We start from the raw sequence: 27,987 nt of genomic DNA on the forward strand, positions 1-27,987 counted from the left end.
AATACTGCAGAGTAAGAACATACATTAGTGACACAGATGGGGAACTGCTGCTTGGGGACACCGGGGTCTTGTCTGTCTTCTCCAATAACCTCAAGAATATTCCAACTATGGAGCTGATCCGTGTTCGTGTAAATAAAGCATCAGTTCATAGCACAAATGCATTTTGGCCAAAGCTTTTGAAATATTACATCCTGGGCGATGATTTAATAAAAGGCACTGAATTGAAGTGTAAGTGTCTCTGATGTGATCATGATATGACGATATGATATGCGTGTCCTCCACATACTCCAGCCTCTTCACACAGTCACGCAGAGCTGGTCAGTTGGCAGCTCTGTACCACTGATAGGTGTGAATGTGTCATTTGTGGTGTGTTTATTTTGGATGCGTCTCACTTATAGACGGTATAGGCTTCTGCGTCAATTTGACACCGTAGCTACAGCAACAGTGCAGAGCAAGGGCGGCACGTGGTGGTTAGCACTGATGCCTCACAGCAAGAAGGTTCCAGTTTCAAATCCATGGGCTGACTGGGGCCTTTCTGTGTGGAGTTTGCATGTTCTCCCTGTGCCTGCGTGGGTTCTCTCCGGGTACTCCGGCTTCCTCCCACTGTCCAAAGACATGCTCATTAGGTTAATTGGTGATTCTAAATTGGCCGTAGGTGTGGATGTGAGTGTGAATGGTTGTCTGTCTCTCTGTGTTAGCCCTGTGATAGACTGGCGTCCTGTCCAGGGTGTACCCCGCTTCTTGCCTGATGATAGCTGGGATAGGCTCCAGCCCCCTGCGACCCTTCACAGGACAAGTGGTTACAGAAGATGAATGAATGAATGAAGTTTCTAACAAGATAGACAGGATTTATTAATAGGTTACACAACTTTGCTTAAAACTTCCCTGCAAACTACAGATGATCTTATCTTAATTAAAGATGAAATTCTGGTTGCAGTTCAACAGCAAAGCGAACGGAAACCAGTGTACGGCTTCATCACCACCGCACAGTACACCAAACTTTTTCCTTCAAGTTCATAGTGTATAATGTCACAGTTAAAGATTTATTTGTTAAATTTAAAGTTACACACACAAAAAAATAACAAAACAATTTTGTGGTATTTCGAAAAACTGAATTTATTAGTCCCCCTCCTTTTTCATTTCTTTCTGGGTAGGGGTGTAACATCTTCTTCTGTTTATTTGCAAATTGTGTTGTGCAACCTTTATTTAAATATGTAAAAAGTTAATCAATGCAACTGGACAACTAAATCATCTTCTGCAAAGAACAACGTCAATGTAAAATCATCAAAACTGGATCACATCCACCTGCCAACAACTAATCTAACAGAATCTAGAAGTTTATTCTCATCCGGATTCCTCTATTGTTATACAATCTGTGCTTTCTTTATCGTTTTGTTTTGTACTGCTAGGATTAATTTTTGCTGAGTGAGCACCCGGAGCTTTTCTGGTAATAGAAGCTGACGACCAATTTAGACTTTCTTCCACGTGGAATATCACAAACAGGCAGCTCAGAGTCAGCTGTGGGTAAACACGTACACTGTAAAACATTTCCAGCCAGTAAAACTTAGAAACAAAAGTTCACCTGCTGCCTTGAAAATGTGAGTAAACTCAACCCGAAGAAAACCTCTGTTTTAACTCAAAAAGCTAAGTTATAACTCATGATATTTTCCTGTTTCAACTTGTGACTTACTAGGTCATATTATCCATGTGCAAAAGAAAAGAAACTATTGTTATCTTGTCAAATAAACTCACAATTCCTCACTATTTCTTCTCACATTTCCAGTTAAGATCAATTTATCTAAATTCACATCAACTACCATTTTAAGCTCAGAGCACTAATGTTTTTGTTTCTAAGATTTCTCATCTTGGTGACTAATGGCAAGTTTTAAAGTTTATGTAAACTTCAAACAGATTCATCTCACACCTTGTTCCTTCAGAAGTTTAACATTTATTTTATTTAGGCCGTTTAGAGAGGAGGAAATTAAATTTTGATCCACCAGTAACAGACACTTTGAGACTCATTCCTGGCATGGAAATGGCTTCTAAAGTCCACCCATCTATTACGCTTGTGGTGCCAATATTTTTGCTGACATTGTAATACCATGGTTTAATCCTCTCTTACGGAGCCTTGTTTCAAAGGTACCGCCATTTTATAGTAATAGTTCTATCTAATTAAAAAAATGCAAAAATCCCAACAGCCTCTATATTTCCCAGTATTCAAATCATATCCCTTCCTCCTCCCCCATTGCTTTTTTGAACTCAAAACTTAAAGACATGAGTTAAATGAACATTAACCACACAGACAAAACTTACAAGAAGTCAAGACAATCGATTACTTTAAATTTAAGTTTAGAAAACTTATTAAATTGAGTTCAATATCAAAAACTTGTCATGACTATTGGAGTTGAAGAGAAGAAAAACGTTCACATAACTTAATGGGGCTGTAATGTTGTGCAGTGTACTTCTGCTTGCAGCTGCACAGACAGAAAGAAACACACTGGTCTAGTTTAAGTTAGAGTGATAGATGTGGCTATATCCATCTGACTGGAACATCACGCTTTTATGTAAATTGCATGTAATGTCCAGTCCAGGCACACAGCAGACCACACCAACACTGAACGAAGAGGGCTTCTGTGCACAATTTGTGCCTGGGCATCACTGAAGTGGGCAGTTTTGAGTCTTATAATTAAAGATGAGACATAGGTCTGTGTGTGTGTGGACTGTTAAAACCATGTGTCATGAATTTTGTTTAACGTTGCTAAACTCTAGCAGACCTGAGTCGTCTTTTTACCTGTCTTCGCTGAGTAGGATTGTTGTAATATGTTAAACATGTGTTCATCTGGACAGAGTTAGTGTTTTAGGTCTGTCTCAGAGTATTTCTTAGTGTGCATGTTTTTAAAAAAGCACATGATCCATGATGGGCCCACCCAGGAAGTGACCCCACCCCGTAACGATGTGCAGAATTCCCCCTTTGCCGAAGCGGAGAGAAGGAGCTGCAGGCGAGCAGCTTCACAGCCACGGCCCATAGCCTCTCCGTTTGCCCATTTTAAAAGACTCCATTGTTCCCAGAAGTCTGAGGCGAGAGAGTGAGCTAAAGAGAGTTATGAAGCTCTCTGGCGGGGCAGGGGCCGCGGCGGCGGTGGGCGTTTGGGCCGCTGCCTAAAACCACACGGAGGAGAGGGAGCCAGACAGAGCATCTCTGTGCGACTCGCAGCCTACTGTTGGAGCCTTGCCTCAGCTTAACAGCGCCGTATGAAAAACTCCACAACATGACACAAAAAACACACCTAACTGTCAGAGGGCTCAACCGACTCAACGATTCGAGGCCATATGGTCGTCCATATTTGGTGCTGTTTGTCTGCCTGCTGAGAACGGTTAGATTTTTTTTTTAAGCATTACTTGAACGGGCCAATCAGAGCGGGCATCTGGACGCTGCCCCTGTGGAAGCTTGTTAATAGGGTTTGTGTGTTTGTGTGTGCTCGGAAATAGAAAATAAGTGTCATGAGTTGTGTGCGTTTCAACATGGTATTTCTAACTATACTCTCTAATTGATAGGAAATGACTGCACAATAAAAAATATTCAGCCAGTTATCCGGATTCACAAAAAGACAAAGGAGGGCTTTTAGAGATCATATTAAGTGAACTATTTTGCGGAGTGTTTTGAGTTTTTTATTGAAACAGTACGGACAGAAACACTGCAATTAAATTAAAGGTTTCCACAAATCACAATGCACAAATTAAAGACTCAGAAATGGCACTACTGTAATGTGGCAGAAGCAGAAAGGAGGAGGAAACAGACATGCTGTGTATCGTTGCAAATGTTTGCAGTGTCTAAAGCCTAGTCATTAAACATAACACCTCTCATTCAGTGCACATATTAAGTCTGTAAAGCAAGCGGAGGGCAAAGCTGAGACTCAAATATCTGTACACCCATTTAGCACGCTTACAACTGCAAAAAAAAAAAGAGCAAACTGCCTAACACTGCGCACTGTGAAACTAAGTGCAACTATAAAATGTCATCCTGTGCACGGAATCCGGGGTTAGTTCAATTTAAACACTGGGCGGCTGTTCTGGTAATCTAATTATTAACAGAGGTGCTGCGAACGCATTGTCAAGACAACGCCATCGCTGTGTCTAACGACCACTGTCAGTGTGAAAACCTTCATAACGAACAAGCCAGCTGTCATCCCAAGTCGCTTGGAATGGGGCGGCGGTCACAGTTCACATTAATAACGCACTTCAAAAGTTAAAATCCTCCTAGCTAGCTAGAGAATACCAGAGACAGTGGCACAAACCCTTCTGCTAAATTTCACAGATATGTATTAGGTTTTTATACGTCAGTGTTAAAGTGGGCAGAATGTCACGTTACTCTTGCAAATGAGGGCGACCTTTTTTTTTTTTTTTTTTTGGTTCTCGTCAGGCTACCCCCTAGGAGCTCATGATTATGTCAGGACAACTTCTGCACACAGTGCTTCATATAGTTGGGCGACACGTCGAGGAGAAAAATGTTCGAACCGGTGCCCAGGTGGGTTTCCGTCTAAGGCTGCTCGTGCAATTTATGGATAATATCAAATGCTAACCTATGCAACTGCAACATATGAGAAAGTTATTAGCTGCGTACTACTGTAGTCCCCTAGGATTGTTTATATATACATCTGTGGAATTTGTAAAAAGTTTTCCTGCTTTCTCTCCTTCTCGTGCGACACATTTTGTCCTTCCTCCAACTTCAACATTAATCTAAATCAGTCACTACATTACGTTCAAGGCAAGGAGAGAGTTTTTTCCCCCCTACATTTCAGATAATCCCCTTCTGCTCTTTTTTTTTTTTTTTCCTACAAAATACATTTGAAAAGCCCTGAAATTCTTTGTGACATCCAGCTGTCACATTGTTTTGTTCTCTTCAAGGGGTGTGGTGTTGGGGAGGGGGAAGTTGGAGCCTTTTATATCAACAGCTCCTAGGGATCAGGGAGGTTAGCAGGGGAGGTGAGGATGTTGGCACATCTACCCCTCTTGTCTCGCGTACATTCAGTATATACATTAACACACACACAAACCTCCCTCTCTCTCCCTCTTTTTTTTTTTCTCTTTTTCTTTTTTTTCCCCTTGGCAACAGTCCAGAGTCCAGGTTAGATTAGTTTAGTTCTGGTGTCGTGCTTTCTTTAATGATCAGAAGAGTCGTCACAGTTCAGTAGTTCAGAGTTTCCAGAACTTCGCTCGTTCCTGCTGCTTGGCCGACTTTTTCCTCAGGGGCTGCAGGATGAAAAGAGAGAGAGAGAGAGAGAGAGAGAGCGAGAGAGTCAGCGATGGAAAATTGGGGAGGATTACTGAATCAGCTTGAAGTTAGAGTATTTAAAGTCTTTAAGTTCATTATTTGATGGGTACGTTGTGAAAGTTACAAAAGACTGAGCTGCAAAATAAAGGGCATTGGGAAAAGGGAGAGGTTTTGTTTTTAACTTAAGTGGGTCGGGAGCTGACGAGATTATTTAGGCTTAGACGCAAAAAACAAACAGAAACTGATGACTTCTGACAAACACAGTCCCTCTGTTTCTCTGGATCAAGTCAAGCTGTGCAATATAAAACCAGTCCACCTGAGCTGAAGACCGTTGGCCGCGTGGGCAGACACTGAGTCAATAAACCGGCTCATTTTAAGGCCTGAAGAGAAGCTCTTGTCACCACGAACGGACAATTTTCCTCCAAGAAGCATGGGACTGTGTGTCAGCAAAAGTGTCAGGCTTTTTTTTTTTTTTTTAGGGGGGAGGAGGAAAGACATCTGTTAAACGTCTGTCAAAAGTTAAGGTGAGGGGGTTAAAATCATTAGCCGAAAAGTATGAAATTGACAGAAACCATCGTGCTGTCTTTTTTGGCAGGTTTTTTGTTCCTGGCAGACCTGTGACAAACAAAAAAACATCCATCATTATTATTAATCATTATCGTCATATTCTCATAGGGAAGGGCGTGGCCCCGTGGGAATAGTGCCGTTTACTCTCATGAGGGAACGTCGCCGCTCAGATATGTGCCCCGGAGACCAATTATGGTAGAAATGCTATGCAGTTCGCGTTGGGCATTTGAGGTCATCTTATCTCACAGAACGAATCTCTCTAAGCCCCAGGACATAACTGCATGAGTTATTCCATCGCTGGATGTGTCAGGGGTGACTAAATGCCCGTGTGTTTTGACTCCATATTTAGAGGCAGTCAGAACTGATGGCTCATTGCACGGTGTTACCGTCACATTCAAGCTCTTTGCGGGTATGCACGTCTAAATGTGTGTGAGCTGCTTACGAGTATTTGCCCATCCTCCTCAGCACGGCAACCACCACGGCAATGACGATGGCCACCGCCAACAGGGCGCCAATCACAATGCCGACCACCTGGCCAGTGCTTAGGTTCCCTGTGAGACGAGAGAGAGAGACAAGAGACAAGAGACATTTATTTTTATTTTTTTTTTAACAGCGTCTGTTTGCTTTTACTGTTATTATTTTACACTTAAGAGCTCTGGCCTGAATGTTACTTTTGCGTCATACCAGTCAGTAATAGTTTAATAAAAATGTCCATCCAACATGTTGCCTCACCTTCTGTGTCACTTTCAACAATCATGTCTTCCTCCATCGCTGCCTTAGCACCTTCTGTCGCCGCGGGTGGGACCTCGGCTGGCTGAGTGATGGTCACAGGCTCCTCAGCATCTGTTGGGACCTCAGCATGTGCTGGCTGAGCGGTGGTCACAGGCTCCTCAGTGGTGGTCACAGGCTCCTCAGCATCTTTTGGGACCTCATCATCTGCTGGTTGTTCGGTGGTCTCAGTGGCAAGACGTTCCACGTGGTGTGCTACAGTAGGAGCAGCAGACGTGTGTGTCTGAAAGGTAGTCACATCTGCGGGATGAGGTGGCACTGTGCTGATAGCTAACACTTCAGCGGCTGTCTTTGGTTCAGTCGGAGGAAACCCAGTGACGGCAGAGACATCGTTGGCGGGGTCTGCTACCGTCTGGGTGGCAATTTCTCCTGTTGTGTGTTGGAACCCAGTTGTTGGGTGTGTAGGGTTCACTGTGGAGCCTGAGGAGAACAATAAGAAGAAAGTGGTCATCGTTTCTCTTTCTGCTTTCCTATTATACCAGTGTGAGGTGAGGCCTACACCAATCAGTCACAACATTAAGACCACTGACAGGAGAAGTACATAACATTGACCATCTTGTGACAATACAACGTTCTGCTGGGAAACATTTGGACCTGACTTTTATTTGTGTGGATGTTACTTAGATATATCCCAACCACCTAGACCAGACCAGGCACCCCCACCCCATAGCAATGACACTCCTTGATGGCAGCAGGACACAGTCTGACACAGGCACTCACACAAAAAAGCTTTAGGAACAACTCAAAAAAACATGAAGAACAGCACAAGGTGTTGACCTGGCCTCCGAATTCACTAGATCCCAAACTGATCAGGTAATTGTTGAATTATCCACAGAGGCCCCTCCCCTCAACCAATAGGACCCAAAGGCCCCCACTAACAACATCCTGCTGCCAGACACCACAGGACACCCTCAGAAGGCCCATGTCCATTCTCTGATGAGTCACAACTGTTTTAAAGACCTACACAATATTAGGAGGGTGGTTTTAATGTTGTGGCTGATCGGTGTATATTGTGTCATTTACTGTGCTGCGAATAAAAGTATCTGTAGCTGTCTGAGACTTCAAATACTCTAATCACTCTCTAAATAATGGATTAGGGTAAAGGTTCGGGTCAAATTACATTCTTTGTCAATTTAAATAAAAATAGTATTGCTACATGGCATTGCCTTGCTAAAGATGTAGGCCTACACAAGAAAAAAAAAACTTTAATAACATCTTTAAAAACATGATAAATTCTAAAAAAAAATTAAAACTATTTGGCACTTAATCTGCTTATAAACTGTTGAGAACTTTATAGTTGTTGTATCTCAAATCCTGAGCTTCGTAAATATACAGTTAGATAAAAAAAAAAGTAAGTTAAAACAGAACTGGAATGACAGACAGTGACCCGCTACAGCGTGGGTGAAGCAAAACCTCATGACACACAAAGTAAACGTTTAAACTGACATCATAATGTCACGACATGGCCTTTACTCTTTCTCAGAGCCTGTCTGCCGTCATCAGCACATGGTCGCCGTGATGGCACGAGCGCTCCACCCTGTGCCATTACGAACTTGCAAGTACTTCCTCCATCTATTCCTCCACCCCTCCTCCAACCCTCAATCCTGTCTTTAGGGCTGTATGTTTGCACACTGGCGTGCCACATCCTCTGCCTCATTTCCTGAGGAGAGAGACGCTGTAGCAGCAGCAGCAACAGCAGCAGCAGCAGCAGCAGCAGCAGCCGTCGATGCGTAAGGAGAGAGCGGGAAGGCTTGTTAACTCTCAGTCAGTTAGAGGGTGGGGCTGCTTGGGAAACGCCTGAACGTGTGAGAAAGAACACAACTGGATGGTTTCCAGTTCCTTTGTCAGGAGTCTAAATCTCCTGATGAACGTGTGAAGAAATAGATTAAAAGTATATGTCCTTTTTGTGTCTTCATTCATTAAAATACATATAATAATAACCTTTATTTCTATGGCACGTCTATAGAAACATTACAAAGCGAAAAAAATGCAGTTTTACAAAGAAACACACAGAACAAAGATAATTAAAACTGTAAAACACACAAAATACTGTTAAAACCTAAGAGAAAATCTAAATTAAAACCAGAAAGGTTCTCTAATGAAAGTATGTTTTAAGTAGAGAGTTTCAGCTGACCCAATTTACAACCGTGTGGCAGATCTCTACCCAAGGAACTCAAGGTACGTGTCGGCATGTGTCAACTTATAGTCCAATATCAGTCAATCTCGAGTAATCTGGAAGTTTTATTTTGCTATTAATTTCCCGTACACAGGCTTCATCAGAGTTTAGAAGTCCATCTGTGCTCGCGTAAAATAGAAGCTCCCATTTTGTCTTCCTCCGTACGAAGACATGTACTTATCACCGGGGTCTTTCATCAGGGCCTGGACCATGAACCGGCCTGGGTTCAACCTAATCATTTCCCTCCAATAAGCCCCGCTCCATCTCACCATGTTCAACATCCTCCCAGCCACAACTGAAAAACCTTGCCTGGACAGCACCGCTGCGAAATTAAGGAGGTAGATTTCAGTGCGGCAACAAAATTACAGTCTGCAGTAAACTTTCCACTGACAACATGTTGGCCCGAAATCACTTATTTTCTTTGGAAAAGTAAAAAACCTGTTTAAACCTACTTAACCCTCACAGCTTTCTTACGGCAGGGAGCAGAAATGAGAGTCTATGTCATTCTTCTAAACTTAGCATCTGACATCATGTTCCCTCTATCTCCGTTTTGTCCTGTTCTTCTAAATACTTGAAATACTACAGAATACTTTACAAGGGTAAAAATAACTCTGAATGGCTGGACTAACAACCGGTGCTGTCCTGCGCTGGCTAGTGCGTTCATTAGCAACAGGCGGGGTAAATATAACAAAACATTTGTTCCCCAGACAATCAAAAAAAGGGGGAGGGGGAGGGGGGGGGGGTTCAATTGGTGACTCAGACTGTTTGTTTGGAACGTCTGCTAGCGATGATAAAATGGTCTGTGCTTCACAGAGTATGGCAGTACACTATGTGTAATCGCCCTCTCAACCTCCGCTAACAATTGTTTCATTATGTGCACGGTTCCCACAATTAGCTCTGAGTAGTATTTCCTCCCCGCCGTGCCTAGCCTCCTGGGTTAATGCAGCTACATAAGTGAGTACTGTTGCAGCCTACATCCTGTCTTTTCCTTTTAATCTGCTTCTCGCATGTCTTCCTCGCCATGACCCTGACACTCCCTGGGGATAGGTTTGTAGCTGCTGAAGCGAGGGCAGCAGGAAAAGCAAAAAGTTAGAGAGCAGCCTCGTGTGACGTCTGCTCCTTAATTTTAACACGAACACGGTCCATCTCTGCTTACAGCAAGACGAGTGACTGCGTGTGGTCCACAGAGGGTTCACAACACAGGGTCAGACCTAGAACAGGACCCCCAGAAGCTGGGCAGGATTTCTACCAACATGGAGGTTTTAGTTTAGGTCAACCAGCTAAAGGATCGGTGTGTTTGATTTACGGGTGGCTCAGGAGGTGGAGCAGATTATTGCTCCTGATGGCAAGCGAGCACTGTGCGTGGCAGCTCTTCTGCCACTGGTGCTAAAGAGCTTTGAGCACCACTACGATAGAAAAGCGTTTACCTTTACTATCAGAAATTTAATTCAGTTTCCATGTATTATAAGCTAATTTTCATTAGCTTAAATTGAACATGGAGAGCAGGTCATCTTTTCACAGAGCCCGACACACTGACGGCATGTTTCTACAGAAACTCAGAATGGACAAACGGCACATTAACTCTAGAAAGGGCCTTTATTTAGTTAGTTGCAATACGCAAACTCACCACTAGATGTCACTAAACTGTGAACGCTGGTCCTTTAAGTGACACTTCTTCATATACTGTATGTGAGATGTGTGTAATTGTAAAGACCAGTGCCACACCACAAACTTGGAAGCACACCCAGTCTCCTTGACTCAGAAAGGTTTGTCTAGCTGCGTCACTGTGCTTCTTATTGCGGACATTTTACCCCTCTTGGCATCAGTTTGAACACACACATGCTCTTTTAGTTGTACTCATTTCCATTTCAAGCACGTCTGAAACATCCAGTCACAAGGTTTAACAGGTGGCCCTGAGTTAATTCTGTATGTGTTTGTGTGTCACTTGACTTTAAAAGGCTGAGTCAGGCAAATTACTAAAAATATTACTTGACAAATACAATTTAGACTAAAAAACGTTTACTGATGCATACACAAGAAAGGAAGGGCGAGGAGGAATGTCATTTGTAGGCAGGCAATGAGTGAAAAGTGAGAAAAGTACAGTAAAAAGTTGAGAGACAGAGGCGGAGGCATCAATGTGGGTGTTTACATCTGTCTGACGTAAAGAGAAACCCAGAGAGAGAGTGAAAATGCGAAGGAGGCCAACAATAATATGCAGTGTGAGACAGGAAAGGAGGGAGTAGCAGCTTCCATCCATTACGATCACAATCAGCTGTCACTGAGGCTCCCTGCTTGTGAGATACCAATTCACGGTCCTGTGTGGGAGGGAAAGAGTCGGTGCAGATGATGCAAGGGAGTGTGGCCACCTTTGGAGCCCGGGAATGTTTTTGTGGCGCCTTAAGGAGGGAAGTGAGAGTGATATAGGTGCCCTGCCCATCTCCCGCCGCTGACACTAGATGCTGTATGACATTCCCTCCCCCGCTAAAACAGTCATCTCTTAAGATACCAGGGCGTGCCATGTGATGCGCACGGGGGATTTTAAAGCAAGAGTCAGAGTGGAACATTCTCAGACACTTTTTCTCCTCCTGGTTTAACTTAGATGAGAGGACATGCAACAGATCCCATCTGGACTCCATCACCGAGGGCACACACACTGGCACCAGATTAAGACGGCCTTTAATCTTAGGCCTCACAGGTCCGATTAAAGCTCATTACATTTCTGCACTGTAATGAGTCGGAGCAGGGATGACATGAAATGAAACCACCGTAGCGATGACAAAAATAAACAGGTTTCGCTGCGTTATCACTCAGGACTTTCTCTCCTTTTCAAACTAAGCAAAACCCCTGACCTCCACTGTTCTACCATGGAAACCTCTTAATGGATTTCTAATCTGGCTAACCTTCAAATCCAGCACCCACGTCATAAAACACCCACACAGTTGTGTTTCTTAGTCAGAGTAGAGGTATAGGTGCTCGTGATATGAGGCAAAAAGGAGGCGAAAAATAAAAAATTAGCAACTACTCCGAAGCTGAAGCCTTGCTGCAGTCTCAGGTCGTCAGGGCGTGGGCTAGTCCCGAGCTAAAAGAGCCTCGGCCTCCCTTCCATAAACAGATGTTTCTTTATCCTTGCGGAAATTTTTGGATGTATGACTGAGCGTTTTTTTTTTTTTTATTATTACTATTTTTTTTCCCCCCTCCCTCTCCCTCAAAATGAGACTCCGCTGACGTGAGAAGTGCTCTTTCCTATGCACCGGCACATATTTGGAGTATGAGCGCAACATTTGAGTCATCTCCTAAAAGCGGGCACGGACAAAGGGCACTGACCTCTCACTTCAGCGGCCAGATGTGACGGCGATGTTATTGGCCCCGGCAAGGCAGACAAAACTCATTAAGTGGGAGACAGGAGTGCGGGAGGGAGGGAGGGAGGGAGGGAGGGGGAGGCAGAGGGAAGGAGGAGGTGGAGGATTTTACAGGATTCTAGTTAAGTGAGCAGGGAGAGATGGTGTTAAAGACCCCATTTGTGAGACGAGCGGGAGGAATGAAAGATTTCCTTTGTTTGACAGCGGAGTTAAAAATCTGTCTGAAAGTTTAGGCACTTTTCATTCTCAGGGTGGAAATGGGGCAGATCGCGTCGACCTGTAAAGGTTGCCACTTTAAAATAGACGCATCTCTTCTCTGTTTTTTCCCCCCATACACCAACTCTGTCCCACAGGGTTAGACTGCAAGAGAGTCAGAGGGCTGTTAAGAAGAGACGGTGGGAGGAGGGAGTTTACGTCCTAACGCTTGATACCCCACCAAAGATGGGTAAATGCCAATGGGTGGCGCACTGCACGTACTGACAACATACGGGTAAAAGAAGGTGGGGCACCTCTTGAAGCTCTTCAAGTCTCCCGCTCCTCTCTCATCCATATGCCCCTTCTTAAATATAGAGCCCTCTCTCTATTAATACACGCACGCAAACCAGCCCTGCCCTGCAGCTCCCTCAGGCCTCAGCCACGCCACTGGTGCCTGCTGCTTCCCCAGGGCGACCAGTGCTGGTCAAGGCAAAAGAAAGGACTTTGTGGGGAAAGAAAGAAAGAAAGAAAGGAAGAACATACAAAACGGGACAAAGACAGGAGGCAGAGATGTTTAGGAAAAGAATCTGAGGACGAAAGTGGCGCTGCAGCCGGGGTGAAAAGAAAGAATCAGAAGTAAAATGAGAGGAAGCAGAGGATAGGCTTTCAGAAAAATGTGTACGGTGTATGTTACAGTTTACAGCCCCTCTCCTCCTCCCTCCTCCCTCCCTCCCTATGCGTATGAGCACTGTTTTGGGAGACTTCCAAAGGATATCCTTTCTTCTCTTTGGCAGTGCCAAGAAATCACAGACACGAGGCAGCAGAGCTCCGGTTATTACATCATATTTTTCCCCTCATGTCTGCAAATCATAATTTTCCTCCCGTTTAGACCTCAGGAGTGGCTAAGAGAGGGATATAACAAGGCAGGTAGAAATAAAAATCAACAAATCCACGTCGATCTGTCTTTGTTTAATGAACGCTTTCATTCAGAGGTTTTTCGGAGGCGGGACACGAGAATCAAACCGCAGAAGCAGCTATAAGTGAAAAAACATTAAATATCGTAAATGTTGAAAAAAAATAAAATAAAAAAAATCATATTATTAGAAATCACATTCAAACTGGAGCCTCTTTGAATTTGAATCCAGCCTTCAGAGTGTCATTGTTCAATCAGCGGGGATTGCAGCAGACAAAGAGTGGTGTGGGCACATGGAGGCAAGAGGGAGAGAGAGGGGGACACGGTGTGCTAACAGCGGGATGGTGATAGCTCAGAGTTCACTTACCTGACAGCGTGAAGGCACAGAGAGGGCCGGCGAGGGCCAACAGGAGCAACAGCTGAACTTTCATCATGGTTAAAACTCTTCTACCAGTCGAAACCTTCTCCAGAGGACTCCCAGAGGGCAAAGAGCACGACACCGGAGACCTTGTACACGCCGCCTCGCACACGCCGGCCGGCTCCCTGCAGAGGGACCGAAAAGGTTCAGGAATGGAAATAAAAGTCTTGAGCGAAGTTAGCAGCCTGAGATCCTTTGAGGTGGCGCGGGTGAAGATGTGCACGCCGTTGAGTCGGGGCTGGTCGCTTCTGGAGGATGGGGGGGGAAAAAAAAGAGTGGTGGAGGGATGTAGGGAGGACAAGAGAAAAGAGAGGAGCTGTGGCCACTTTGAGGAAGTGTAGGGAGAGAGAGAGCGAGAGAGAGAGAGAGGGGGAATGGCACACAGCAGGAGAGAGAAAAGAGGGTGCGTGTGAGGGATTGAGAGTGGAGGAGGGGTGCTGGTACTGGTGGTGGTGGTGGTGGTGGTGAAGGAGGTGGTGGTGGGCTGGGCGGGCCGAGGAGCAAGGGGCAGGTTGGTTTGGGAGGAGGGTGCCTGGATAGGGGCAGCAGGGTGGTTTTTTAGCCGTTGCGGTCCAGCCCCGTGTAAGACGTGCTCTCCTCTTGGAGCGCAGCCAGGTCAGCACACCGTTTTCAAAACATGCAATATCAGCAGAGCGCACGCACTCGTAAGCGAAAGTGCACGTGTAGAATCACAGATAAACACGGCAGTTAACCTATTTATCAGGGCAGGCCAGACACTTCAAACCACGGTTGCTTATTATACCAGTCAGGCAACGGTCTTGTAATTAAATACTTTCTGAATGAATGGAGAGAGGTGTAAACAGAGCTTTGACTCGTCTCCAAAACCCCTCTCCAGCACGTTGAGAGCCAAACAAGCGCCTGCGACGGAGCTTCCACATTCTCCGCCGTTAATGAAAGCAAACTCTGAATGAGACAAACATCTGCAAACATCAATCTTCCGGAAAAAAGCGTGCAGAGCACATCTGTGGCCGACCGACCGCCAGCAAAAGAGAGGGAGAGAGAGGGAGAGAGATGCTTTTTCAAACAGTTTGCCAATGAAAAGCAGACGTAAATACGGTTAGAACACTGTGTGACTTTCACACAGGGTGGTCTGCTGCAGTTTACATGCGATAGAGGACTAAGTAAAAAGTTGCCTGGTGCTTGGCTGACACCTGTTGGACAACAAGCTGCGAGGGGGCAACACGGCACAAAGCCAAGGCAAAAGAAAAAGTTTTAAATTAAGAATATAATTGAAACATGTCTTAGATTTTCTTTTAGTTTTCTTAAACCTAAGCTTTCGCAAACTCTTAAAAAAAGAAAAACTGCAGGATCAGTTCCAACTTGTCTTCCAAGCCTGTTAGTGGAAACATGCAAACAGCTGACGAAATAACGACAGCAGCTGCAACGTTGAGTGCAGTAAAAATGGTCAATGACATTTTTTAATAAACACTGAAACAGATTTTTAACTGTTGAACCGCCATACACAGATTATTTATAACACACAAAAATGTCTGCTGTTGTTTTTTTTTTTTTGCTTTCTTTTTTTTTTTTTTTAAATCACTTATTTACAATATACTGAAGCTATGTACACAATGTGTCTCCTAAAGGACAAATAACAAAATACAGTCTCCATTTGCTTTTACGTCTTTTTTTTTTTCTTTTTTTTATCAGTCTGTGTTTTTTTACGGGCAAACAGAGGAGTAACATACTGTTATTTACAAGGACGACAACACACAAAACATAGAAGATATATATGCTGGTCACTGTAATACAGCATTTAATGGTAATAATAAGGAGTATTTTTTTAATTTTTTTTTTGCCCCCAACAACCTTGTTTTGACAACCTGAACAAACCAAAAACCACTTTAAGGTCTCGTATTTCACTGTGGGAAATTTGAGACTTTAAAGTGTTAATTCAAAGAAATCCATTTGTTTCTTATGCGTGTTTTTTTTTGTTTTGTACATATGAAGCCGTATGCTAAAGGAAATCAGACTATACACACTTGTACACACGGACAAAATTAACATCACAGTGAAAAACAAAGTTGAGCATTTTGTTTAGTCTTTGCTCCCTTGCTGATCTGTTTTTTTTTTTTTTTTCTTTAGGTCTTTTAAAACAAAGAAATAAAAAGTTTTTCTTTTATTTCTCTCATTCACTAGATGCTATCAAGCTTGTGCAAAAAACTGCTTGTCTTTCTCCCAATTGAGGACTTTCGGAAAACCACAGCCAACTTTCTCTGCCTGCTCGTAAGTGATATGCATTTTTTATTTTATTTTTTTACCCGAAATGATAGAACTGAATTATACAGTATGTCAGCGAACCGGTCGTTAATGTTGACTAAGTCCGAGTCTTGCCAGCGTCTTCTTTCCATTTGAATAAGTGGCTGCTGTTGGAGCTACTGAGAAAGCTTATTCCACGGTATCTTAGCTTATACAGCTGACACAAATCTTTTTTGGACCACAGTCACCGGTGACGCTCGCCGTTAGCCAACAGGATGTGAACACTGGCAGCACCATAGGACACACAGTTAACCTCAGATTTATGAGTATGTTACACCCTGAGAACATGGCAAAATGGACCGCTGCACACTCATAATTATGGCCTCTTAGTGATGAAATACTGAAAGACGGTTAAGCTCCGTCCAGAGCGACAGAACAAAGATCAGGGAAAGAACATATTGTGGTGCATAGAACTTGTTTTTTTAAGCAAATGAAGGAAAACTGTGCCCGTTTCAACCAGCAGGTGGTGCTCCACTCCACTCACTTTCTCAAAAACTGCTGTTAGGACTCACAGCCTCACAGATTTCCGGACAAACACAAAGTTGCGCAAAGGATGACATATCAGGACGAGTGTGTGCCCAAGGAAATGCAACTTTCTGCAGAGTTCTCATGTCAGTCACAGGCAGTGATACGTTGCAGGCAAGAGTTGTAGTGGGAAACGGATTTAGGAATAAAAAGAAAAGACAATTCACAGACGATTTGACGACACTTTGGCGACTTGTAACCCTGTTGGCACTAGAGGACACAACGCGAGACAATTCAGAGGGCTGCGGGCGTCCATTTTCTTCGGATGACGCACGTTCACGTCTTGGCTTCGCACGGCACAGTCTGTCCTGTCTCTGTTTTGTTGTTTTCAATGATTGTCTTTAAACTCATCAACAGCAGGAAGAAGGAGAAGAAAAAAAAAAAAAAAGGCCAGCATGATTGGAATTATTATTTCTTTTTTTCCCCCATTTGAATTCTTGTTGGATTGTCGTCTGTTTCTTCCCACAGGTGAAAGGAGCAGGTTGGCCAGTTCCATACCTCACGCCACTTATCATCTACCTCCGGGCTCTGGTCCAGTCTCCGACTTTGACTGGCGGCTCACTTTAGACAATGGAGTCCCAGTCGAAGTCGTCCTGGATGTCGTCGGCAGCAAGCAAGCGTCTCACCTGAAAGTGGGCGTGCTGTTGCTGCTGCTGGCTCAGCTGGCTGTGATGACCTGGACGTGAAAGAAGACAAGAGCAAGCATTAATAAATGAATGAAACTCTCTTCAGTCGTTTTTTTTAAAATATGCAAGTAGAATAAAATATTCTCAACTAATCATTTTAATGGCAAATATCAAACTCTACGTCATGCCTTCAAATCTAATAGGTGATTAACAGGAGTAATGTGGAGACTCGTGCATCTTATAGATAGTTTAGGCTTCAGTTGATGGCGTAGGTACGGCAACAGCCCAGACCCTTGTGTCGCAGCCTGACGTGCACCTCCCACCCAGAAATGTAACCATGTGCCACAGCGACGCAGACCGCAAGAGCTGTGATTGGTTCGCTTGGTAGTAGCACGTTTCCGCTTTAGTATTTCAGGCTGCTTCTCCATGTCCGCAGTTTTCAAAGTGATCATTTTGGATTTTGGAGTTTCAGTTGCCATCGTTGAAAGTGAAGCAGGAAGTAGAGACAAAAATTAACCGGACTGGTAAAAATGACACAGCGCTGACTAGTGTTTGGGTGGTGTTGTTACAGACTGACGAGCCACAAGTATAAATGGCTCACACCGACATAGGCTACATACATAGGTTACTGCGGTACCTTAAGTGAGGCTTCAGTGTGGCACCGTGGAGGTTTTAATGACCCACTGTTGAATGAAATAACATTTACATAAGCATACAATGCAATCCAGTGCTATTTTAGATTATAAAACTCAGTTCTTTGAGAGTGTCAGAGAGGTTCAACTTCTTTACTTTCTCACTTTCTGGCATTATGCATATTGTGTATGTCCAGAAGCACACTGAGCTTGCTGCAACATGAACATCTAAAGCAGGAAAGGATTAAAAAATCTATCACCAAATGAGGTAACACAATGGTAACTGAGCCTATGACCCATGAGGAAATTATATGAATGTCACTGTATGTTATTTAGTGCTATGATCTGGATGTGTGTGGAGACATTACCGAGCAGAATCACAAGCTACACAGCAGCATTTATCTTTCTGCCAGCGAGGGTCAGCAGAAAGACGCGTCGTACACTAGAGTTGCAAGTAAAAGTTAAAATGGCAAAACAAACCTAATAAAGACTCTTAATGTGGAGACGTGGCCCAACAGACAGATGAAGTCACACATGCTGATTCGATTACTGCAAAAATGAGGTTCAAAATCTTTCATTTGTATTATATTATAATTTCAGATCTTTAAAAAAAATAGTTGACCTGTAACAAGTGAATCACCAGTGGTTCTCGTCCAGTTTTATACGCCTAAGCCTGTGAAATAGTTCGAAATAGCAAATGAAACGCGTTTCACACGTGCCGCCGGTCGACAAATACGGTGCAATACATAAAGAGGACGAAAAACAATTAATTAAAATGAATAAGATGCTCCTGCATCTCTGTCCAGGTGCATTAGTGTAGGAGAAAGGACAAGTGGAGTCCTCTCTGGTGCCGTTTGCTCAACGAATGTCCTGCAGGGATGGCAGCTAGACACCCATGACCCCCCCAAAAGAAATGTAGGATCTGTGTGTCCCAAATATATGAATTTTATGAACTAAAAATAGATTTAAGAGGTGAATTATTGGGCTTAAATTGAACCTGTTCAGCTCCACCCCAAATACCTGGAACTTTTTGTCCCAGAAACTTTATTTCAAGGAACGCAAAGATTCATTCAGACTGCCGTTGGTTGGTAGCGTCTGTGAACTAAAGACCCTTAAGGATGACTCCTCATTTTAACACACTTTTATACAATAACATGCTCCATTCCAGTCCAGTAGGTGGCATCAAACTGAAGAATATGCAACAACTGCTGCATAAAGCGGCAACACTACAGCAGTAAGCAGGGAGGAGATTCAACTTCAAAACACCCCAAATTCTAGACTTCAACTAAGCAAACTGATTTTATGGTCTATCATGAAGATTTACCATGAGACAAAATGCTGAAAGGAGTCAACCAGAAGTAAATATTTGTCACTGCAAGCGTCACCTCCATAGTTCCTGCACTGTACGAGGTACTAACAACGAGAAGTTGTTTTTTTCCCCTGGAACTAAATTTGAGCCCTGGTTCCCGCGGTGGAAACACACAGAGAACCTGATAATAGTCCCTGGGTAAAGTTCCAGGAAACACAGCTTCTTTTTCTCATTCCCCAAGCCAGTCTTTGACACCCTTGTGTATATATTTAGAAATTTGCTCTCAAAGCTGAGTACCATATGGTGAGATGCGTTATAAAGGTAGAAGCCTTGAAACTGCTGAAAAGTCTCACACACATACACGTGTACGCACATATATATATTCTACCAGCTCCTCCTGACCTGTTAAGAGAGCGATGGAGGAGTCACCTGTCATGGTGGGAGCCGTGTTGCTCATGGGAGGAATGTGAGAATATCCTGGTGGGCCCATCAGAGAAGAAATGTTCTGTCTGGAGTCCATGTACATGTTCCCTGTGGGAGAACAGACAAAAGGGCAATGACTAACTGTCAGATTAGTATCCCGACTTTCACACACACACAAGCGTACTTGTCTTTAGCAGAACACGAGCTGTTATCATGTGCACACACACACACACACACACACACACACACAATTGTGCTGCCATCTTACGCTAAGCCACAGAAATCCTACAGAATCTGCTGTCAGTCACTCAGCAGTGGATTCACTCGGGTGAAATACGCGCTCGTCTTCACATCTCCACTTCAGTTGCCATGAAGCTGACAACACTGATAAATCCTTTGTAAATATATAATAGGCTAACAATGGCACAGTGAGTGGAGAGACTGTAATTTCAGCTTCAAGGACTGAGCTCTGGGCCCGGATCACAGCGAGCAAGTGCAGAGATTGTTCCTGAGCGAGACTCAGAATGCCCGTGTGTTACAGAAATAAGTCTTACTTGTGTATTTTAAATTTCTTTTAGTTCGTTTCAGTGGAAAATGCTTTATTTTGTAGTTTGCAACCTTAATATGACATGGTAGTAAGGAAATAAGTAAAAGTAAAAGTAATTTACTACCTTCTTCACTTCTTCTTTTATATTTTTCCCCTTACTTTTAAAATCTCAACTGATCTAAAAAGATGACCTGACATTTATTTTAACTTCTGCTCACTGACCCGTGCCGATGTGCTGGTTGTGCTGGTTGTGCTGCCCGTGCTGACTGTGATGGCTGGGCTTCGGGTGCATGGCGCCATGCGGCTGAGCCGGGTGCTGCGGCGCCGACGGTGGCGTCGGGTGTTGGACCTGAGCTTGAGGGTGGGCGGCGCCCTGAGGGGGGATGACCCCCGTGGCCGTGAAGAACTGGTTGATGGAGGAACACAGGTCGGCCATCTGGGCGGCATCCAGTGACCAGTTGTTGAGCTCGGCCTGCCGCATGCTCTCCTTCAGACCTGACGGGGTATTACCATCGGTTTATTGCCTCGCATTAACATACCGATCGGGCACAACATTGTGACCCCCCTTGTGCTTCCAAAACAGTTGTGACTCATCAGAGAATGGACATGAGCCTTCTTAGGGTGTAGACAACAGAATCTGGCGACAAAATGTTGTTTGGGGGGGGGCTTTTGGGTCCTATGGGTTGAGGGGAGGGTCCTCTGTGTATCATCCCACAGATGCTTGATCAGTTTGGGATCTAGTGAAGTTGGAGGCCAGGTCAACACCTTGTGCTGTTTTTTATGTTTTTTGAGTTAAACCATTTTTGTGTGTGTGCCTTTGTCAGGCTGCATCCTGCTGGGGATGGTTGCTGCCATCAAGGAGTGTCATTGCTATTGGGTGGGGTTGCCTGGTCTGGTCTAGGTGGGTGGTACATGTCATCCTGTCATCATGTCAAGTAACATCCACACCAATGCCAAGTCTAAAAGTTTTCCAGCAGAACGCTGAATTGTCACAAGATGGTTAATGTTAGTCACTTCTCCTGTCAGTGGTTTTAATGTTCTGGCTGATCTTTGTACATCTACAGGTTATACATCTAAACAATAATCAGCGTCCTTCTCTTTTAAAGTGGTTTTAGTTGTAGCTGGTCAGTGTTCTTATTGTCCTTAACAGTTTTTCATCAACACCTCCTCAAGAAGTTAAAACATTTTGCAAACCTTTGCAGCTTATCCTCACTCATTCACAACTTTCTCTCTCTCTCTCTCTTCCTGTTTCTCTATTCAGCTGACTATAGGAGTTTTCAGCTAAACCATTCAGATTTTGCCAAGATCTCAATCAGCCAATCACATCTTTAACTTCTCTGCTGGTACAACATGTAATTTCATGTGGAAACCCTCCGCAAAAACCCTGTTCCCTTCCAGTCTTCAAGCTGAACTCATCAGAGTCCGCTCCTCATCCCAACCAGATACTGTTCACTCGAAAAGGAAATTAATGTTCTGTATGTTAAACAACTCATATCCTGAGTTCTAAGGTTTATGCTGAGAGGAGAAATGTTTCCTTGTTGTAAGAAGGACACAAAGCATGCATCCGTTCCTCCAAAGTTTCCTTCACACCATCTTAAAAGGAATAAATCCTTCACTTCTCTCTAATTACTATTTACAGCCCATGGTTTCTTCTTCTTTTTTTTTTTTTATCTACATCAGCAAATCACAAGCTCAATGAATAAATAATAAATTATCTATCAAACATCAGCCCAGCCGGAGCCTCCCACAAACCACAAACCACTGAGCGATGCTTTCTTGACACGAAACGGCGCTGAACAACATTTCAACAGTCTGATATATTCCCAAAATCAAATTGATACAGCTTGCGTCTGGCGGTGACGGAGACAAGAGGCTCCGCTTCGGCTGTTTGGAGGCGAGCCAGAGACGGTGGAGGATGGCATTACGGTGGTGTGAGGGAGGTCAAGCGTTACAGAAGCAGAGAGAGAGAGCGAGAGAGAGAGGGGGCAGAAGCTTGTGTGTTTTAAGACCAGCCGCCATCATCAGTCGTGTGAGCATGTTGCCGGCTTTGTGCGCTGACCGTGGTAAGAGGCTGTTACTGAGCCGGGACCTAATTGGATTATTCACATTATACAATTGGGAGGGGAGTGAGACAGGCTCAATGTGTGTGTGCGCGAGCGAGGGAGAGAGAAACGTAGAGTGGCAACCTCTGAGATGCAGGATAATGACTTTTATTAGGCCAGTGCTATTACAACACTGGATATTATAATACTGCGCCTCAAGGGCGAGTACACATGAAAGCGCGGAGAGGAATCCTAATGGTTTAATCAACGTAACTGATCGGCATCATAAGCACTTGATCAATTTCGCCCGTGTCGAAGCGGGCGGCAGCAGACGGCTCAATCAGCGCTCGTATCAGACGTTGGCGCTGGCGTGCGTTACCTTGAAACGGGGAGAGGTCCACGTCAGCCCAGTTGTAGCTGGTAGCGATGCGGCAGCTCTCCTTCAGCCAGTCCAGGTTGGGGTACCAGTCTGTTGACATGCCTGGGGGGACAGCAGACACACAAACACACAGGACACCTTTAAGGAATCATTGTTCCAGAATGTAAGCAGAGATTTTAGGCAACTAGGAAACTAAATCTCAAATTAGCCACAACATTAAAACCACTGACAGGAGAAGTAAATAACATTGATCATCTTGTGACAACACAATGTTCTGCTGGGAAACTTTTGGACCTGGCATTCATGTGGATGTTACTTGTAGCATGTAGCACCCACCGAGACCAGACCAGGCACCCCCACCCCATAGCGATGCAATGAGACTCCTTGATGGGTGCAGCCATCCCTAGCAGGATGCAGCCTGACACAGGCACACACATAAAAACCTTTTTAGGAACAAGGTGTTGACCTGACCTCCAAATTCACTAGATCCCAAACTGATCAAGTATCTTTGGGATGATCCACAGAGGCCCCAGAGGCCCCCACTAACATCATTCTGCTGCCAGACACCACAGGACACCCTCAGAAGGCCCATGTCCATTCTCTGATGAGTTACAACTATTTTGGAGGCACAATGGAGACCTACACGATATTAGGGAGGAGGTCATAATGTTATGCCTGATCGGTCTAGCACTTACTGTAAATGCTTGAAACAGCTCCATTGCTAAAAAGATCTTAATGACAGACACAGTCTTGTGGCTTTAAGGCGTTACCTTGAGAACTGGCACTATTTCACGTGTTCATCATTTTGGTTTTCTTGAACTTTAAAGTCATTTATTATTCGAATCTTCACTTTGCTCCATGTTTTCCTCCTGTTTCGATAGACCTGTAGTCAATGGATTCTGTTACACCTCTGAATATAAGTATTGATCTTACAACGATTATCTGTCTTTTACACAGTGGTGCAGTGGTTGGTACAGCAGGAAGGTTCTGGGTTTGAATCTTCTATAGGCCTTTTCTGTGTATGAGTTTCCATGTTCTCTCTCTTTGCCTATGTGGATTTGGCCGGGGGGGGTGCTCCGGTTTCTTCCCACAGTCCAAAAGAAATGCACGCCAAGTTAATTGCTGACTCTTAAACTGGATGTAGACATGCATGTTAGTGTGAACGGTGGTTTGTCTCTCTAAATTAGCATTCTGACTACACTGGCCAAACAGTGTATGTTCAAAAGAAAGTGAAATTTGTCTCTGTCTAAGTTCTGCAAACAACCACAAGGTGGTATGAGTTCACACAGAAAGAATCCCAGCCACAGCTTTGCTTTTGAGAAAAATAAAAAATAAAAAAATAAAAAAAGAGAGAAGCAGCTTTTCACCGCCTTCACCACCACAAACTAAAGAACAATACATTCTCCGGCTGTGGATCAAAGACAGGGGGGGGTGCTTTCATTCATCCTCGGCTTGGTTGAGGGGAATACTAACCTACATAAATAATGTCTGAATAGTCTTTTTCCCTGGCCTGAGAGCTCTGCTGCAGAGACACAGAGGAGGGGAGGGAAAAAAAAAAAAGAAGCAAAGACTGGGAGTATGAGCAGAAAAAGCCTCAGTAAAGCTTTGGAGATGCCTGTTTGTATCAGCCCAGCCTCATAATTTCAAATGCTCTGGGGCCTTATAGAGGAAAGAATATAATATAAATGCAATGAATCTCTTCTGACGTGTTAGGTGAATTGCATTTACACCCCTGTGGCTTTGGGAACGGGGAGATGTTCAATCATTGTGTGCTGCTGTGCTGCATCAATATATGTGAAACAGAAAACTATACTGTTCATTACACCAGAATCAGTGCAGGAGATGAGAGACATTAAGTTATATTGAGCTTCTAAAGGAAAAGTCCTGTTCATAGGACGACTTCTCCAAATGCCGTATTCGTACCAGAACGGAGAGAACGGCAAACCATCTCATTATGACTTTACGGTTTTTATTGTGTTACATTTATTATCATTTGAAGCAGTCCATTAACTCAAGTTAAAATCAGACTTTTAATTTCACAATTATTATGATATTGGATTTATTTTCTTTAAATTCCCGAGAACTTTGGAAGTATTCAGGAGCAGTTGTTGGACTCTTCTAAAGTTCTTGCCACACTTTTTTTTAGCAGAAGTTCTCAAAGGCGGCAACTAGGAAACTGGGAGATACCTGCAAAGCCTCTACACCCCAACGTGAAATCAATGTTTAGTTGTATTTTCCACAATGTTTTAGGGAAAATATATATAACACCCATACTACTAAACCAGGGGTGTCAAATTCATTTTAGTTAAGGAGCCACATACAGCCCAGTTTGATATTAAGGGGGCCAGACCAGTAACACAACAACTAACCTATAAATATAAATTAAGCTATAAATAACGACAGATGTTTCCCTTTGTTTTAGTGCAAAGAAATACAAGTACGTTATGAGTCTACATTTAGCTTTTTTTAAGCAAATACCTTCAAGAGGAATCAGTATGAATTGTTGTCTGCCAAACACACCATCTGTAGCTGTTCTGGCTTGAGAAATAAAACAGGAACCACGTCACCACATTCCTACCTGTTGTTGGGCAGGTCTGTACGGTGTGACTCTGGTGGGAGAGAGACGGGTGCTGCTGGGAATGGGCAGAGTGCTGTTGGTGCTGACCGTGCTGACCGTGCGCCTGGTGCTGGCTGTGCGTGGAGTGGGGGGAGAGGTGAGCGTGGTGAGGGTGGTGCGATGTCTGGCCGTGGTTGTGTTGCTGTTGTTGTTGGTGGTGGTGGCCGCCGCCGCCGCCGCCGCCGCTTCCTGCACCAGGGGAGTGCTGGTAGGAGCATGCGGTCCGGGCCTGCTGACTGGAGTCTCCAGGCATACTCATCAAACCTGACGGAGGACAAAAAAAACAACTAAACTTTAAAAAGGACAAAAAAACATTTGTTAAATTTAATTTTTTGATACATCTGTGAACGTTCTCAGTCGTCCATGGTATATTTATAACTGGATACACCTTAGAAGCACGTCAGTGCATCCCACAGATACTTGATCAGTTTGGGATCTAGTGAATTTGGAGGCCAGGTCTTCATGTTTTTAGTTGTTCCTAAACTGTTTTTGTGTGTGTGTGTCTGTGTCAGGCTGCATCCTGCTGGGGATGGCTGCTGCCATCAAGGAGTGTCATTGCTATGGGGTGGGGGTGCATGGTCTGGTCTAAGTGGGTGGTACATGTCTAAGTAACATCAACATGAATGCCAGATCCAAAAGTTTCCCAGCAGAACATTGTATTGTCACAAGATGATCAATGTTATTTACTTCTCCTGTCAGCGGTTTTAATGCTGTGGCGCATTGGTGTATGCCCACACTCGCTCCATTTTCAATTTGATTACTTCCTGATTTCCTGAAATCCCATTTTTCACAGCAACATTATGACCAATCACACAGCCGTTTTCAAGTGTCGAGGCTGTGTCAGGACTGTCTCTCCACTGCTCCGTGAACACAAATCGAACCGAGGTCAAAGACAACATTTTAACGATATTATATGAACTGCTCCCTGAATCAGAATGAAGCAGAGGTGTGAAGACCCCTTTACTAATGTTTTGAGAGGTCTGACTTTTTAAAGATGAGGCAAACATTGCACAAATAAGTAACCCAAGACAATGTAATGAGTTCAGGCCAGTTGCTCTCCTGTTGCTAGTTATGAAAATCTCTTTCAGACGCTCACATATACTCTCTCTCGCTCTATCTCTCTCACACACAGCCTGCCTCTCATCCACTTATGGATTTTATACTTTTTTTTTTCTGGCACACAGCCAAGGATTCTTGTGAAATGCAGCTTCTTGCATGCGCAGGTTACCCCAAGAGCGTGTTTCATCTTCTTCACTTTTCATCATGGATACTGACAGCTGCAGAAACTTAAAGTTGGCAGCTACCTTGTTAAATTTTCAGGCCATGTTGCATTGCTGTCTCTTCTTCGGGTTTAGAACTGGACCTTGGGTGTCCTCCTTCTGCTTTTTGTGCAGCAGTAAAACAACCTCCTTTTTTTGTTTTCCCTCTAAAACTTTACTGCGAGTTAAGTTCAGTGTTCAACAATCAATTAAGGTGGAATGTGAACACGGATCATCGTTAAACAAGACGATCAGAAGCTTCATTGCTTTCATATCTCGTGTTTTGTTTCCCTGCTGCCATAAGGGAGTCGTTACACTTAACCTGCTCGTAAAAGTGTTTTTTAATCCAGTTCCTTTGCTCCCGTCCTTTGCTGTGTGTAAATTCAGTGGTACCTACCAGTGGTTTAATCTGAACTGTACTGAAACACGACCGCTTTCCTTTAAGTCCCTCTGGATTTACTATGACGCGATATAACATGAGCTGTTTTCATGCCCGACTTTGCAAGTTGATCCAGCTGATGATTTTTTTTTTAATCCGCTCTTTTCAAGATTCGCTTTTGTCTCGGTGTGACCTGTAATTTGTGACCGCGACACCTCCCGAGTCAGTCACAGTCCCGTGTGTGTGTGGTCTCGGAGTCGCCGTGGTTTTTTCGTAAGGAGAAGATGAGCGCTTGCTGTCTGGGTGGCTCATTGTGAGTCAAACTCTCAAATACAATGACCGCTGACACCGTTTTCTGCTATGCTTCGCTCTCAATGGACCCTTTCAAGCGTCTGCTAAATCCATTTTCTTTTTCATTCCCCTTCAAGACTTGCATCTGTATCTGTTTTTTGTTGGGTTTTTTTTCCCAAGTAGTATTCTTATCATCTTATTTTTTTCTACGTGAGCTCCCCTGACCACAATTTGAAGGGGACCTTGTCAGAGGGTGAATCCAGGCAACAGTTGCGGAGCTCAGCAGAGCGCATCAATCTCCTCGGTTACAGAATACGCGTTGATGTGTGCGGGGAGAAGAAAGTGAAAGACGGAAGGTGATTGGAGGGTGGGGGCGGGTGGTCCAAGAGGGAGGAGGCCCGGTGACCTGAAAGCTTCAGGAAGCAATTAGCGAGATGCTTCACAAACTTTAGAACCAATCTAATTAGCTGCTATCAAAGCTGCAGAACCCTTTGCTCTGCTCGACTACAGGCGTGTTTTTTTTTTCCTCCCCTTCTGTTGAATTCTTACTCTTAATTGCCTTTACTCATTTGACTGAGCGAGCCGTAAAATGCAGATATGCGGAACAACAGATTGTTTGTTTATTAAAACACAACAGAGTAGGTGTAGTGTGCGGTGGAGGTGAAGACTGGAATGCCTGCTATAAAAGCAATGTTAAATGGTGAGCTTTAGCTTGCCAGTTAATTATGTGAATAAAGTCTGACACCGAGGTTTACAATTTTTCTTTCTATGAACACACACATTCATATTAAGATGGATAAATCCTCCACAATTTCACCAACAGGATTCCTAAATAGCGGTTCTGAAGCTCAGTGTGGTGTCTCTGGTCACCGCCATCTTGAAAGTGTTTGAATCAGTTTATCAGCTAATGCAGTCTGACCAATTCTGAACCAGTCTGAACCAGTCCAACGCAGCCCAATCCAGTATGGACCAGTCTGAACCAGTGGGAA

The 27,987-nt window shown here is 44.0% G+C and overlaps 2 protein-coding genes across 3 annotated transcripts in view; both read right to left on the reverse strand.

The window, feature by feature from the left end:
* Positions 1 to 3,656: 3,656 nt before the first annotated feature.
* On the reverse strand, positions 3,657 to 14,139 carry pdpn (podoplanin). Its single transcript, XM_084554156.1, has 4 exons — positions 13,639 to 14,139; positions 6,572 to 7,048; positions 6,282 to 6,390; positions 3,657 to 5,250 (listed from the first exon to the last, which is right to left on the reverse strand). Exons 1-4 carry the CDS (start codon positions 13,703 to 13,705, stop codon positions 5,244 to 5,246), a joined length of 660 nt encoding a protein of 219 aa, XP_084410282.1. The 5' UTR covers positions 13,706 to 14,139; the 3' UTR covers positions 3,657 to 5,243.
* A 972-nt stretch (positions 14,140 to 15,111) lies between these two features.
* Positions 15,112 to 27,987, reverse strand: part of LOC311494285 (forkhead box protein J3-like) — a 62,872-nt gene continuing 49,996 nt past the window's right edge. Inside the window, exons 9-13 of one of the 2 annotated variants that reach the window (XM_084553249.1) lie at positions 25,031 to 25,333; positions 22,453 to 22,554; positions 20,254 to 20,526; positions 19,464 to 19,592; positions 15,112 to 17,170 (exon numbers count right to left, since the gene is read on the reverse strand). In XM_084553249.1, coding sequence (XP_084409375.1) covers positions 17,058 to 17,170; positions 19,464 to 19,592; positions 20,254 to 20,526; positions 22,453 to 22,554; positions 25,031 to 25,333 — 920 coding nt within the window. In that variant the 3' untranslated portion in view covers positions 15,112 to 17,057. The remainder of the gene's footprint in view (positions 17,171 to 19,463; positions 19,593 to 20,253; positions 20,527 to 22,452; positions 22,555 to 25,030; positions 25,334 to 27,987) is intronic. The other variant, XM_084553250.1, reaches the window with a different exon arrangement.

This window comes from Chelon labrosus, assembly GCF_963514085.1.
Source record: "Chelon labrosus genome assembly, chromosome: 10".
NCBI classification, from domain to species: Eukaryota; Metazoa; Chordata; class Actinopteri; order Mugiliformes; family Mugilidae; genus Chelon; species Chelon labrosus.

Bases quoted from the DNA above. Each gene is read 5' to 3' on its own strand.
- pdpn (XM_084554156.1), bottom strand. From the start codon at position 13,705: ATGATGAAAGTTCAGCTGTTGCTCCTGTTGGCCCTCGCCGGCCCTCTC. The intron at 7,049-13,638 runs GTAAGTGAACTC...TGTTCTCCTCAG, and splicing joins CTGTGCCTTCACGCTGTCAG to GCTCCACAGTGAACCCTACA. The intron at 6,391-6,571 runs GTGAGGCAACAT...CTCGTCTCACAG, and splicing joins TGTTGAAAGTGACACAGAAG to GGAACCTAAGCACTGGCCAG.